The sequence below is a fragment of the Capra hircus genome, chromosome 18 (assembly GCF_001704415.2).
Source record: "Capra hircus breed San Clemente chromosome 18, ASM170441v1, whole genome shotgun sequence".
NCBI classification, from domain to species: domain Eukaryota; kingdom Metazoa; phylum Chordata; class Mammalia; order Artiodactyla; family Bovidae; genus Capra; species Capra hircus.
The window spans coordinates 48,888,951-48,904,426 of record NC_030825.1 but is presented as its reverse complement, the minus strand read 5'-3'; the positions used below and the strand labels follow the sequence as shown (position 1 = coordinate 48,904,426).

Genomic DNA, 15,476 nt, shown 5'->3' with positions numbered 1-15,476 from the left:
TGGGAGTAAACAAGTTATGGGGACTTTCCTGGCGGTCCAGTGGCTAAGACTCCATACTCCCAATGCAGGGGGCCCAGGTTTGATCCCTGGTCAGGGAACTAGATCCCACATGTGGCAACTAAGAGTTCTCATGCCACAACTAAAGATTCTGTGTGCCATAACTAAGACCTGGTGCAGCCAAATAAATATATATATATAAAAAGTATGTACGGTGTGAAAGCATTTTTAGGAAACAAAACTCGCGCACAGCTTATGCTGTGCTGTGCTTAGTCACTCAGTTGTGTCCAACTCTTTGTGACCCCATAGACTGTAGCCCGCCAGGCTCCTCTGTCCATGGGATTCTCCAGGCAAGAATACTAGAGTGGGTTGCCGTGCCCATCTCCATGAGATCTTCCCAACCCAGGGATCGAACCCAGGACTCCCACATTGCAGGTGGAATCTTTACTGTCTGAGCCATCAGGAAAGCCCCACACACAGCTTAGCGTGGTATATTCAAGTTTACCAAACTCTCAGCTCCTAAGGTGGGTATGTGAGAGGGATTTTCTTTCTAAAAACATCCTCGCCACAGCCCACCAGGTCCAAAACAATCTGTTCTACCCCACCTCAGCCCTCATCTCCTCCCATACAGGCTTCCCAAGGTTCCTCAAACACACCAGGGAAGTCCCTGCCTCAGGGCCTTTGCACCTGCTGTTCTGTCTGCCCAGAGCAACCTCCCCAACATTCCCCACAAATGGCAGCTTCTCATCCAGCCGGCTTCACTCAAATGCCACATCCTCAGAGAGGCCTTCCCTGACACTCCACCGTTTGTGGCTCCCTCCCAGCCCAGGTGAGCTACATCACACTCTCCTGGGCTACTTCTTCACTGTCTTCATCTCACAGCCATTTGTCCTGTGTAACTGTTTTGGGGTCCCACTCCTCCCACCTCACCTGCAGTCTGTGTTTATGTCCAGGGTTGGGGACGAGACTGGCAGGCACACTGACTGAGTTGTTAAATGTGTATCACACAAAACTGACCTTCCTTCCAACCCATCAGCCAACCTCCCTACCCATCTCCTTCCTTCCTTCCAACTTCCCTTCCGCTCTCCCTTCCTTTCCCAGCAAGCTTAAATGACTTCCATAAACCAGGAGAAAGTAGAGAGGACTTCCCTGGTGGTGCAGTGTTTAAGAATCTGTCTGCCAATGCTGTGGACATGGGTTTGCCCCCTGGTCTGGGAAGATCCCACGTGCCACGGAGCAACTAAGCCTGTGTACCACAATTACTGAGGCCCACGCACCCTAGAACCCATGCTTGCAACAAGAGAAGCCACCACAATGAGAAGCCCTCGCACCGCAAGTAGAGAGCAGCCCCCTCTTGCTGCAACTCGAGAAAGCCAGTGCACAGCAATGAAGACCTAGCACAGCCAACAAAAATAAATTAACAAAAGGACAGAGGTACTTTAAAAGTCAAGCCAGGAGAACACAAGCATTCCTTCCTTGCTCTGTTTGGGTTCATTTGCTGAAACCATCTTCCCAGCTCTCAGAACCCCTAGGACTTGAGTGGGGCTCTCCTGGTTGTCCAGCGGAGGGCTGGCTCCCTGGAAGAAATCCTGCTGGAACCTCCTCTCCGACCCTCAGCTCCACATCGTATCTACACACTGCAAGTTCCACATGGCCTGAGACTGTTAGTGGGCAGCTATGACATATCTAAAGGGAATAAAATATGATGAAATTCAGTGCGGAGAGTCAAACTCATCATTTTTGTCCACACTCTCTCTCTTCCGGGAGGATTTCCTAATGTATTGTCTAAACTGAAAATTCTAAGCAATAATTTAAGATGGCATTAATTCCGGGTTAAAATGAAAAAAACTGGGTTTGTGCACCTCTGATCTTTTTCCTTCTTCTCAAGATCTTTGGTCTTTATAAATGTTTAAATCTAATGACCTCTGAGGATAAAATGGACTCGACTCTGATTGTTAAAAAGAATGAGATCACCTTCTGTGTTCTATCTAATATGGAACTGTCGCCAAGCTGAGAAAAGAGCAAGTGAAAGAGGCTGAAGCACAGACAGGAGGTGACCCCACGGATAAAAAAAAAGGGGGAGGCGGGAAGGAAACACACACACTCACGTGTGCTCAGAACATTTCTGTAAGGACGGACAAGAAATGAAACAATGGTTGCTCCGGGGAGGGGAGCTAGATGGCTAGGGGCCAGGGAAGGGAGACAGGCCTGGTTTTCACGGCACACCCTTTTGAACTAGTTTGGTTTTTACTCTCTGCATGTTTTACCATCTAACACACAAATGAAGAAAACACCCAGAAGGAGGTACCCTCTCTCAAAGTTCTGACTGACAGCCTTGGACAGAGTCCCTCATTTGCCCGTGTTGTTTGAACTTGCATTTGCCACGCTGGGGAATTAAACCACTCACATTAGAAAAGAAAGAGGGAGACAGAAAAATGACAAAGAAGGCCCTGTAGTTAGGAGCAGGACAACAGCAACTTCTTTTTCCTGTGATGCCTGGGCCAGGAGTGGAAGGCGACCAAAGGCTCTGACTTGGCTGGGCCTGATCCCAGACGACTGGGCGCTCTGGCCTCCAACCCAGGCAGCTCCCTTGGGGCTGGGTTAATTAAGCTAATTAGCACCACTGTCGGTTGGCCTGCCTGAGCTGGGGGTTCTGCCAGCCTTGCTGGCGAGGACACTCATCGAGTCTGCGCCTTGGGCTGCATGCCGACTTTCCTGGAAGGCTGGCTGGGAGAGGCGGGTGGGGGTGGGGGTCGACCCTGCCGTGGGGTGGGGACGCTGCTGCTTCCGTGGCTGTGCTGAGCTGAACCCAGGGCCCCTAAACTTGAGGAAGGAGGGCACCTGCAGGCCAGGCGTCAACCGCTAGATGCCAGTGCCCACGCTGAGCGGCCCTTTCCGAGGCCTCGCTGACGCCTTGTGCCACCTCAGGGAGGGAGGCACCCCGTCCTCCCCTTTAGAGGCTGGGGACCGAGGCATGGTGAGTGGATGATGCTCGGAAGCCACATCTGCCCTATGCTCTGAGCCGCCTGAGATTTGCTCTTGATGAACGATCACAGTGCTCAGTGTGCCTGGGACGCAGTGACGGCGGCTCTGGGGGTGTGGGCCCCCACTCTGGAGCTGGGGTGTCTCACGGGGCTACGTTCCTTCCCCGTGGCCATCACTTCCATCGCCTTGCTTTACCGGCAAGAGCACTGATGCCCTGAGAGCTTCTGACACAGTGACCGCAGAGTCGGGTCCTGGGCTTGACTCGGGGGACTGCTCCTGACTGCGGTGGCAGTAACAGCAGCTGCAACAAAGCTCGCCCCCTGAGCACTCCCTCTCTCTCAGGCCCCAGGCTGCTCATCCCCCCCACCCCCACTTTTTGGCAACGCCATGCAGTATATGGGATCTTAGTTCCCCGAACAGGGATTGAACCCATGGCCCTGCAGCTGAAGTGGGAGTCCTCACCACTGGCCCACCAGGGAAGTCCCAAGACTGCCCTTCTGATGGATGAGGACATTTGGAGCCTGGGTCCCCAGATGTGACCTGGGGGATCACCCGCCACAACCACTGCTCCACTGTAAGCAATAAGCAGGCTATTCCCTAGGGCACGCCTGCCTCCTCCTCACCAGGCCCTGTCTGCAGGGACCAGGGCCAGCAGGGCCGCCACACGCCAGCCTTTCAGTCGGGCTGAGACCGGCCTGGCGGGGAGGAGGTGCCCTGGACGGCTGAGGAAGGGGGCTGATGGCCACAGGTTCTGTCTCCTGCTCCGTGGGGGCCCAGCCTGGCCACCCTGGTCACCCTCTCTCCTGCTCAGCCCTGTGCAGCTCAACCTTCGTGCTGGGGTTACCTCAGGAAGTCCTCACAGCCGGGAGGTGGGGAGGATGTCATGCCAGTCTAAAGAGAGACCAGCTGAGTGAGGGAGGGGTGAGCGGCCAACGAGGGAGTCCTTCCCGACCCCCAGGCTGTGTTGCTCTCATGGTCGGGGGAAGGCAGGCCAGTGAGTTCAGCGTCCTGCGACAAAGCAGTCAAAATGGGGCTGTTCGGCCCTCTCCTGAGGCAGAGCTGCAGTGTTGACCGGGGCCTGCAGCAGAGGGGCTGGGTGCGGGGGGTGGGGGGCTTCCACCTCAGTGCCCTGGGTCCCCTCAGGGTACAGCTCACTCCCTGCTTTTCGTGCAATGGAGCATGCGCCCCCAACAGGTGACTGTTTCCTCCGAGAAGTCAGTAGTCCTCAGAAGGCGCGAGTCCGGCCTTGGATGCGAGCCTTGCCTGAGTCTTTCCCATGATGAGATGCCCTGCCAGTTCCCTTTCTAGGTATGAATCCTAGCTCTGCCACTTCCAGTTGGGTGACCCAGGCTACGCACTTCTAACTGTGCATCAGCTTCCTCCTCTAGAAATAGGGTCACTGGGAGGACCTGGGGGGTCTGTAAAGCCCCATCCACACAGCCTGGCTGAAAGACAGCATCCCTGTGCTGGCTGCAGCCATTTATAGCGCTCTGGGGATATGTTAGAGGTCCCTGACCAGAATCAATGAGAAAGGAGGCAGATTTGGTGATTACTCCTTTGGGGACACAGTCATATTAGGGGTGGCCTATGGGACTTCCCTGGTGGTCCAGTGGCTAAGACTCTGAGTTCCCAATGCAGAAGGCCTGGGTCTGATCCTTGGTCAGGGAACTAAGGTCCCACGTGTGGCAACTAAAGACTCCGCATGCACAGTAGAGATCAAAGCTTCTGCGTGCTGCCATTAAGGCTGGGGGTAGCCAATAAGTGAAGATAAATGTTAAAAGAAATATGTGGTGACCTTTGTACAACCATGACACCTGCAATGACTAACCTTAACTAACAGAGTGAATTTGGGCAAATGACTTAACCATTCTGTACCTCAATTTTTCTTACCTGGAAAATGGGCTACAAAGTCCTACAACTCACTGTTCGTAGTGAAGGTTAAATGAGTTAAAAAAGGTTAAGAGCTTATGAGTGTGTGTGTGTGTGTGTGTCAGCGTGTGTGTGTCCTACAACTCACTGTGCGTAGTGAAGGTTAAATGAGTTAAAAAAGGTAAAGAGCTTATAAGCGTGTGTGTGTGTGTGTGTGTGTGCGCGAGTGCACGCGGGCGCGCTTAGTCGCTCAGTCGTGTCTGACTCTTTTTGATCCCATGGACTGTAGCCCACCAGGCTCCTCTGTCCATGGGGATTCTCCAGGCAAGAACACTGGAGGGGGTTGCCATTTCCTCCTCCAGGGGATCTACCTGGCCCAGGGACTGAACCTGCGTCTCTTGCACTGGCAGACAGATTCTTTACCCCCGCACCACTGGGGAAGCCCACTTGGCAGGGGAGGTACCAGTAAAAGTAGGTAAATAAGTTATGCAAATGAGTTCTCATGCCTTGGGATAAAATTTCAGCAACAGAATTATACACAGGTTAAAAAAAAACATGTTTAGCCTCAAATACTTTAGCTGGAAGTAAAGACAATGTTTTCTGGAAAACTAGGTTAGGTGACTCAGAAGTGTCTCTAACAATGACAAAGACATTTCCAAAATGCTCGGGGAGAGTTTGAATAAAGCAGCTTTCTTAAAAGCACGTGGACAAAAGCATTAATTCTAAGTTAACATATTACTTAAAGCACGTAATTTTAAAAATGTATCTGTAACCAAATGAATAAATATAAGAAACCATGAAACTATTCTGTGTCCCCCAGTATTGTATATATTTAGTTTACATATTTTTACGCAATGCACACACAGACATAAAAAGCTTTCTTTGGATCTTATGGTGGGAAAAGGGGGCTGCTGTTTGTTTTTGGCTGTCACCTGTCCAGGTATCTATTTTTTTTCAGCCATGCCACGGTGGCGTGTAGGATCTCGGTTGGTGTAGGGATCAAACCTGTGCCCCTGCAGTGGAAGCGTGGAGTCCCAACCACTGGACCACCAGGGAAATCTGCCAGATATATTTTCTGAGCGCCTACTACATACCTTGTCCTGGATGGGGCCCAGGTGGGTCTGCTGTCCCAGTACCCTTAGTCCAATGGGTTGACAGGAAAGAACTGAATATCTAGCAAAAGACTGTGATGAGCTCTGGATAGAGGCCAAGCAGGGGAAGAAGTGTGGGGTCCATGGGACGGATGAGCCTGGTGTGGGGCTTGGAAGTTTCTTTGAGGATGGCAGGTCTGTGAGAGACCTGAGGGCTGGCGTTATGGGTCTCCTTCAAATGATATGTTTAAGTCCCAAATATCAGAATTTGGCCTGATGTGGAAATGGTGTCTTTCCAGAGGTAATCAAGGTAAAGTCAAAGTGTTACTCGCTTAGTTGTGTCCGACTTTTTGTTACTCCATGGACTGTGTTGCCTGCCAACCTCTCTGTCCATGGGATTCTTCAAGCATGAATACTGGAGTGGGTTGCCATTTCCTTCTCTAGGGGATCTTTCTGACTCAGGGATCAAACCCAGGTCTCCTGCATTGAAGGTAGATTCTCTACCATCTGAGCCACCAGGGAAGCCCAATCAAGGTAAAATGAGGCAATTAAGAGCGACCCTAATCTAACAACCGGTGTCCTTATAAAGGGAGACGTGGACACAGAGACACACACCCAGATGTATCTACATGCCAAGAAACCCCACAGATTGCTGGCGAATCAAGCAGAAGCCGGGAGAGAGGCATGCTACAGACACTTCCTCTCTGCCCACAGAGGGAACCAACCCTGCTTCCACCCTGGCTCCAGCCTCCAGCCTCCAGAGCTCCGAGGAAAGACACTTGTGCTATTGAGCCCCCATCTGCAGTGCTTTGTTATGGCAGCCCCAGCAAACTCCAGGTGGGCAGGACGGAGCCAGTGAGGCAGGGGGCACCCAGGCAGAAGGGACAGCACGCGTGCTGGGGAGGCCAGGGCAGCCACTCCCATGGAGGAGCAGAGTGGGGCCAGCAGGGCTGGACCCTCTGGCAACCCGGAAAATGAGGGCCTTACCGTATTTTATGGGGTTACAGTGAGAATGGAGTGTGATGTGAGGCTCAGACATCCCACTCACTGATGGAGTGCCCACACAGTGTCAGGTGACACCTGTCTTGTGACCAAGATTGTCACCTGCTTTCCAGTGGAGGAACGGGCCATGGAACGGAGACCAGGGAGGGAGTGACGGCAGCAGGGACGGAAGGCTGGGGAGACCCGAATAAGGAGGTGGCACCAGACCAAGCTCCGGAACCCCACCTCGGCCACAAGACGTGGAGGAAGAGCATCCTGGGAACTGGTGACAGCCACTGCAGAGGCCCTGAGGTCGGCCTGCACGTGGTGGGACTCAAGACCGAGGAGCCGGGAGAGGCCGGGCGGGTGGAGCGAAGCAAGCCTGGGGGAGCGTGGGAGAGGAGGGCAGAGGGGTGACGGGCACGCTGTGTGGGGTCCAGGTGGGAGTCTGGGCAAAGCGCACGGTGCGCTAGTGGCTGGTACGATATATGCGCTCAGGAAAGGAGCGCCTTTGTCATTAGTCCTGGGAGCGGGGCAAGCCGCTGGAGGTTTTAGTCAGGGGAGGGGAGGATCAAAATCTAGTTTGCAGAGTGGCCCCCGGCTGTCACCGAGCAGCGTGAACTGGATTCCCGGCTTGCTCGCTCGCCCACCTCTCCAGGGATCCTGACACCTCTCTCCTTATGAGCTCTGTGTGTCACCACACATCTGAATGGCCCCCTCCAGGTCATGAGAGAGGACGTTACAGAGAACAGGACGGAGGAGGGCAGGCCCCCCACCTGAAGAGGAGCCGTGGCTTTCTGGGTTCTGACCCAAGCTCCACCCCTTCCCAGCTGTGAGCCTCTGGGCCTCCTCAGTAAAGCTGGGCAAATGACAGGTCTGCTTCATGGAGCACCGGGGACGGTGCCTGCAGCCATGAAATTAAAAGATGCCGGCTCCTTGGAAGAAAAGCTATGACAAACCTAGACAGCATATTAAATAGCAAAGACATCACTTTGCAGACAAAGGTCCATCTAGTCAAAAATCACTAGAAATGACTTTTCTAGTAGTCGTGTACAGACGTGAGAGTTGGAACATAAAGAAGGCTGAGAGCCAAAGAACGTGACGATGTTTTCCAACTGTTGTGCTGGAGAACACTCTTGAGGGCCCCGTGGACTCCAAGATCAAACCAGTCAATCCTAAAGGAAATCAACTCTGACTACCCACTGGAAGGACTGACGCTGAGGCTGAAACTCTGATACTTTGGCAGCCAGATGCGAACAGCCAACTCACTGGAAAAGACCCTGATGCTTGGAAAGATTGAGGGCGGGATGAGGAGGAGGTGACAGAGGATGAGATGGTTGGATGGCATGACTGACTCAATGGACATGAGTTTGAGCAGACTCCACGAGATGGTGAAGCCTGATGTGCTGCAGTCCATGGGGTCACACAGTTGGAAATGAATGACTGACTGAACAACAACCCATAGAAGGGTTGTTGAGATGGGTTCAGTGAATCAATTCATGGACTAGAGCTCAGCACCCAAACTTGCATGTGGTGAGTACTGGATAAAGTTTCAGTATCATTGTACTCTAACTTCAAAACCTGGCACTTCCCTGGTGGTCCAGTGGTTAAGACTCCACACTTCCAATGCAGGGGGCACGAGTTCGATCCTAGGTTGGGGAACTAAGATCCCATGTGCTGCGCAGTGCAGCCAAATTAAAATAAATAAAACCTCCAAATTCAAAGAACCGGTTTTTAACTGACCACTCCTCTCTTCTTGTTGGTTTCAGAGCAAAATGCCCCAAACCAGCTGCCTCCTGTTCTGCCCTGGCTTCTCTCTGGCATCCTCTAGTCACCTCTGGGAGGCTCAACCCTATGCTCCCTGATTGCTCCCAGTCGTCACCCTGGGCTCCCAGACCCCACATTCGTCTGGGCTCCTCCTTCACTGGCTCCTCCTCCTCATATGAACACTGAGGGATCTCAGGCGGAGGCCTACATCCCCCTCCTCTCCAGCCTTTATGCTGACAATAGTCCCATTCTCTCCAGCCTGACCTCTCCCCGGAGCTCCAGACTCCTTACCCGACTGCCTCCTCCGTGTCTACCGAACATCACAACAGAAATCCATCTGTGGGCTTCCCTGGTGGTCCGGTGGCTAAGAATCCGCCTGCCAATGCAGGGGACACTGGTTTGATCCCTGGTCTGGGAAGATCCCACATGCCTCAGGGTTACTGAGCCTGTACTCTATAGAGCCTGCAAGCTGCAACTACTGTAGCCCATGTGCCACAGAGCCTGTGCTCCAACAAGAGAGGCCACCAAAATGAGAAGCCTGTGCACCACAATGAGAGTAGCCCCTGCTCACTGCAACTGGAGAAAGCCCTCGTGCAGCAACCAAGACCCAGTGCAGCTAAAAAATAATAAAGGGTAACCCGTCCAGCCCTGAGCTCTGGAGCTCCCCACTTGGAGGGAACCATGGTTTACAGTTCACTCTACAGTTCCACGGAGAGGCAATGGCACCCCACTCCAGTACTCTTGCCTGGAAAATCCCATGGATGGAGGAGCCTGGTAGGCTGCAGCCCATGGGGTCTCAAGAGTCAGACATGACTGAGCAACTTCCCTTTCACTTTTCACTTTCATGCACTGGAGAAGGAAATGGCAACCCACTCCAGCGTTCTTGCCTGGAGAATCCCAGGACGGGGGCGCCTGGTGGGCTGCCGCCTATGGGGTCGCACAGAGTCGGACACGACTGAAGTGACTTAGCAGCAGCAGCTACAGTTCCAACCCTGAGCCCACTCCCCACTCAGTCCCCATCTCAGCTCAAGAAGAGTCTGCCCATCCTCCAGGTTGAAAGACCTGGTATCACCTTTCACCTCGCTCTTTCTCTCACATCACATCCGATCTGCCAGCGGAACCTGCTAGCTCCCATTTCAGAGAATCTATCCCAAAGCTGCCTCCTTCTTCCTCCTCAGCCTCCATCCCACCCCAGGCCTCTTATGTCCTGCCTGGACCATCACACCAGCGCCCCCTGTCTCCTGGTCCCTTGCAGGCCATGCTCCACATGCAGCCACAGGGGCCCTGTGAATACCCAACTTAGGTCTGTCCCCTTCTGTTCCAGACCCTTCTGCGGTTCCCCCTGAATTACAGCAGACACCCAGGCCCTTACCTGGGGCCCACAGAACCCTCCACGGCCTGTGCTCATTGCCTCTCTGACCTCATGTGCTCACATGGTCCGAGCCACACTGGCCTTCCCCCGCAGACCAAGCCCGCTCCTGCCGCAGGGTCTGTCAGCTGCTGTTCCCTCTGCCTGGAAGGGTCTTCATCCAGATGTGTCACAAGGCTCGCCACCACCCGACTCTGCACACTTTTCTTAGTCACCCTATCTGCCGTCTGTGTTCCCAACCAGCATGGCCCCCTGGAGGGCAGGGACCCTGTCGGCCTGTGCGTGGTTGTATTCCCAGTGTGTAGACTGGCATGGTGACTGACATATGAGGGAGCGAGGGGTCACCCTCTCCCCTGCCCTGAGATGCCAAGCTTGGCTCTGGGGGTGCCTCACCAGGTGCCCAGGTACTTACTTCTTTGGGTCAGTGAAGGGGAGCGGCCGTGGCGGGGGCTCGTCTGTCCTCTTCCACCCCGTGGGGTGCTTGTTGCGCATGGGCTGCTTGGAGAAGAAGGACTTGGGGACAGAGGTGGAGAGCTGGAAGGCGCTGGCCTGGGCCAGCTGTGAGGGCCGCGGGGTCTCGGTGCTGGCTGTCTTGTGAACCTGAGCGGGGTAGCCGGCCCTGGAGCTCATATCGCTGCAATGTAAAAATTGGAAAAGTAAAACAACTCTGTCCTACGTTTCGAAAAGTCCATCTGTTTAAGTCGACTCTTGGGAAACAAAAAAAATAGTTCATTCACATAGGAGAGATACTGTTGTGAAAATTCTAATACATAGATGTCTACGTGGAGAAAAGGTAATGCTGCCTTCACAGCCCCCATTCCCTCCCAGCGATGTCCTCCTAGCACAGCTGGTACCTCTATGGGTATCTAAAAAAGTCACCCTCTGTGGGTGGATGATTCCCTAAGCACCTGGAGATTCTTTGTATCCTGAGCACAACCTACACAGCTGAAGGTGGGGGTCCTGCCAACCCATCTCTGGAGGTAACCATGGTTTACAGTTCACCATATTTCTTTCTTAACCCTTTCCTATTGTTAAAACACACATGTTGGGAATTCCCTGGTGGTCCATGGTTAGGACTCACTTTCACTGCTGGGGCCCTGGGTTCGATCCCTGGCCAGGAACTAAATTCCCACAAGCAGCACAGCACGGCTTTAAAAAAAAAAAAAGAAGAAAGAAGAAAAAGAAAAACAGACAAAAAGAAAATTGTGTATACAACTGGAAAACAGGAACCTTTTTTTTGAAGGGTGCGAGAATTATATTTTCACATAACTGAGTCTGTGCTAATAAACTGTTCTGTAACTTATTTTTGTTAAACTTATGCCTTGCCACATAGTATCTTCACTCAAATATTTTTTGAGCACTAATACACGTCAGATACCACTCCAGCTGATCTAATCTAAAACCACAGCTCGATATTCCAAATGCTGGATTCCTGTGGAGTTAATGCTACAATGACCCTCATGTGGTTAATTAGGACCCAAGTCTTGGGGACCCAACTGCTGACCCCACTGAAGCAAATCAGCTTTTAAAACTTTAAAATAAAATTCTAATTCCACTTCAAGTAAGAGGTCTTTAATGGGAAAATTAATGTCCTTGGAGTGCAAGTTAATAAAAACTTACTGAAGGTCAATTTAGCAAAATTAAAGGGTGGGACTTCTGACTATGGATGAATGAAAAGACTGGCAAATTCTCTCTCCACCAAGCACAAAATCAACAAAAACAACCATTTCAGCACTCTGGAAATTGACCGAGGACATGCAACAATCCAAGTATTGTTTATTTTCTTGAAAAACTGAACTTCAGGGTAAGAACAGAGGAAATCTGATGTTTTAGCCTGGGGCTCCTCCCATCCCCCTGCCCAGCTCAATGAACAAGCAAGTTCTGCCACCGCAAAACCTCACTGAGGGTTCCAGAAGGAGAAGAGAAAGAGGGGCAGAAGAAAGGTTTGAAGGAATAATGGCTAAAAGCTTCTCAAACTGGGTAAAAAAACATTCATCTACACATCTAAGAAACTCAACAAATCCCCACCAGGATAAACACAAAGACTTCATCCAGAAAAACAAGTGAAAGTCAAGCACTAAGATAAAACCTCTGAAAGCATCAAGAGAAAAAGATTCATCATATACAGAGGAAATCAATACAATCAACTGCTGACCTGTCATTTGAACCAATGCAAGTGTGTGTTATTTGCTCAGTCGTGCCCCACTCTTTGCGACCCCATGGACTGCAGCCTACCAGGCTCCTGCGTTCATGAGATTTTCCAGGCAAGGGTACTGAAGTGGGTTGCCAAGAATGGGGTGGTATTTTCAAGGTGCTGAGAGAAAAAACCATCAACCAAGACTTCTATGTCCAGCAAAACTATCCTTCATAGATGAAGGCAGAATGAAGATGTCCCCAGATAAACAGACTCAGGGAATTCACTGCTAGCACATCTGCCTAATAAGTAAAAATTCCCTGGGCTGAAAGGAAATGACTGCAGGTGATGACCTGAATTCACATGGAGAAGTGAAGGGTCCAAGATGGTAAGAATGGGTTAAAATAAAAGACTTCATAGAGTATTTTGGAGAAGGAAATGGCAACTCACTCCAGTATTCTTGCATGGAAAATCCCATGGACAGAGGAGCCTGGTGGGCTGTAGACACGGGGTCACAAAGAGTTGGACACAACTGAGCAGCAACATAGAATATTTAGGTTTTCTTATTTCTTCTCTAACTTCTAAAGTTACATGTAAGACTGTATAAGGCAATAATAACACTCTATTGTTTGGTTTATAACATATATGGATGCAGAATGTATGACAGTAACAGCACAGAGGAGAGGGAAAGGAACGGGGCTTTATTGGAGGAAAGTGTCTATATTTTGTTGGTATTCCGTTAGCACTCATCTGAAATACATTGATAAGATGCATACTATAATTAAAGTTAAGAAGAATCCAAATGGTGTACTAAAACTAATTTAACACAAAAGGCAAAAGTACAGGAAGAGCAAAGGAGAAAGATAGTGAACACAGAAAGCAAAGCGCAAAACGGCGAATGCCAATCTAATCATCACCAGCAACGTCACTAAGTGTGAATGCTGAAACACCCCAAGCCTAAGGGAGACTGTCAGGATGGACTTTAAAATGCAAGCTCTGACTGACTTATGTAGACTTTCTATAATTTAGCAACATCTGTCAACACGTCCAAGGTTGTGCACTGGTGAGGGGTTGTCCAGGGAGTCACGGAGCATGTAACATCAGGATTGGACTTGATCTGGGGAGGTCACAGGGGCTTCCCCAAGGAGGAGACAGTGTCTGAGCTGAACTGAAAGATGTGAGTAGTGTCAGTCTAGCATCTGATCTCCCAGAAATCCACGCCACAGAAAAGCCTGCACAAGGACATGCAGGCACATACAAGGATGGTCACTGCAATGCTGTGTGTAAACAAGAAAAAGCTGGACATGGCCTGAATTCTTAGATCAGTCCAAGCATATCCATAGGATCAAAAACTATGCAGCTAGTGTGAAGAATGAGGTCAACTTCTGTTTATGGATGAAGACAGATGCCTGAGCTACAGGAAGTGGAAACGAGGCATCATGCAAAGCGTGCTTTTTCTTTTTAAAATGTACATAGGTTGTCAAATGTTTATTGGGCTTTTTTTTGGGGGGGGGTGTCTTTTTTTTATGAAAAGGAAATGTATAGTTTTTTCCCCAACTGTGGGCCATGAAATCAATGTACTAGATCTTGACTGTTATTTGGGGTAGGGGGTGGGGAGAAACAGACTGGAATAAAAAACCTCAGTGTACCTCATATGAGGCAAGGGTAAGTGGTTTTGTGAAACTTTACTGAGGATGTCCACACTGGGGTGTAATGTAAAATGCTTTCCCTGTTTTGGGTAACCGTCAAAATATGTTTGATAGACCTGGGTTGGTACAGATTTGGAGAAAAATCTCTGGAGGAGTGCACACTGATTATCTCTGGAGGCAGTAATGACGGGGGGGATGAAACCACATACACAGCACAGGGTAGAAATGAAAGTGCTGTCTGACAGCTCAGTCTCCTTATTTGAAGCAACCTTGACTTTCCCCCTTTCTTCTTCTTCAACAGAGAGCCCAGTGTGTGTAGCCTCCCAATTTTCATTTTTAACATAAATGGCAGCCTATCATGAGCTTGCTCTGCACCTGGCTTTGACTTTAACACCATGCCCTGGAGCTCTCTCCATGTCAGTCCACACAAAACCCTCTCCCCTTCAATGGCTGCAGGTGGTCCACTCTATGAATATATCCTAACTGGTTTTAACCCTAACTTTTATATTTCTACAGTACATATTTCTCTACCCTGTCATCAGCCATGTTCAGCTTTTATGAGCTGGAAAGAACAAACAAGAGATGATAAAGAAAAAAAAGGAAGATCGGGTCCAGTGGTTAAGAATCTGCCCCCCAGGGCAGGGGACGCAGGTTTGATCCCCAGTTGGGGAGCTAAGATCTCACATGCCACAGGGCAACTAAGCCCACGCTCTGCACCGAGAAGCCCACATGCCACAATGAGAGAGCCTCTGCCCCATGCCACAACTGGAGAACGCCTGTGTGCTGCAACAAAGACCCAGCATGGCCAAAGCAAATATTAAGAATCAAAGCAAGAGGCAAAGAAGAACAGCCCGTTCTCTGTGTCTGCCAGCTGGCTCCATCCATTGCCCCATTTGGGATGGGCTTGCTCCCTCAGCCTATGGCAGGCACTGGGTATCATCCTATTCCCCGTCATCTTGTAAATGAAGGCTGGTTTTACTCAGCCTCAAGGAAGGTGACCTGGCACCCAGCCCAGGACACAATCCCGAATGTTGGATGCCACCTGTCTGGGACGGGTCAGGGGTAGGTCTGTGATCTACTTGTGGACAGTGAAGCATCAGGTGTGTGTGTGGACTGTCTGGTAGGTGACTTCTGGGGAAGGTTTCTTCACTGGAAAACTAACAAAGACCACTTGTAGTAAACGTCACTTCTTCTTCCACTTGACACGGTGACCATCTGGACAGTCACTTTGAGACTGAGAGGGGAGCCAGTGTGCAGGCCGATGGAGACAGAACAAAGAAAGGGAAAGAACCTGAGTCCTTGAGTCAGTAAATTCCCCAATCATGGGGCCCTCCCTAGTGTGGGACTTCATGTTCTCAGAGGTAACAGACTTCCTCCAATTGAGCTGGGACTTGTTGCTTGGAGCCAAAGGCATTCCCACGACTATCCCTGCTTTCAACCTCTACCAGCCTCAGGCATGAACGGGTGCCCCCCACACACAGCAGGGCCACAAAGAACTATTCTGAATATGCTGTGCTTCTCAACCCGGCCCGCTCAGACGGGCGCTCCTTCTCACTCCCCCTTGGACCATGAGCTGTGCCAGGTGCCAAGCACAGGGTGGAGTTCTTACCCCACCAGCAATCAACAGAGTGAAT

The 15,476-nt window shown here is 50.8% G+C and overlaps 1 protein-coding gene across 5 annotated transcripts in view; it reads right to left on the bottom strand.

Annotated features, from left to right (window-relative positions):
- Positions 1–15,476, bottom strand: part of SIPA1L3 (signal induced proliferation associated 1 like 3) — a 253,444-nt gene that overhangs the window by 19,566 nt on the left and 218,402 nt on the right. For all 5 annotated transcript variants that reach the window (XM_018062310.1, XM_018062313.1, XM_018062312.1 and 2 more), the window contains one exon: positions 10,472–10,693. In XM_018062310.1, coding sequence (XP_017917799.1) covers positions 10,472–10,693 — 222 coding nt within the window. The remainder of the gene's footprint in view (positions 1–10,471; positions 10,694–15,476) is intronic.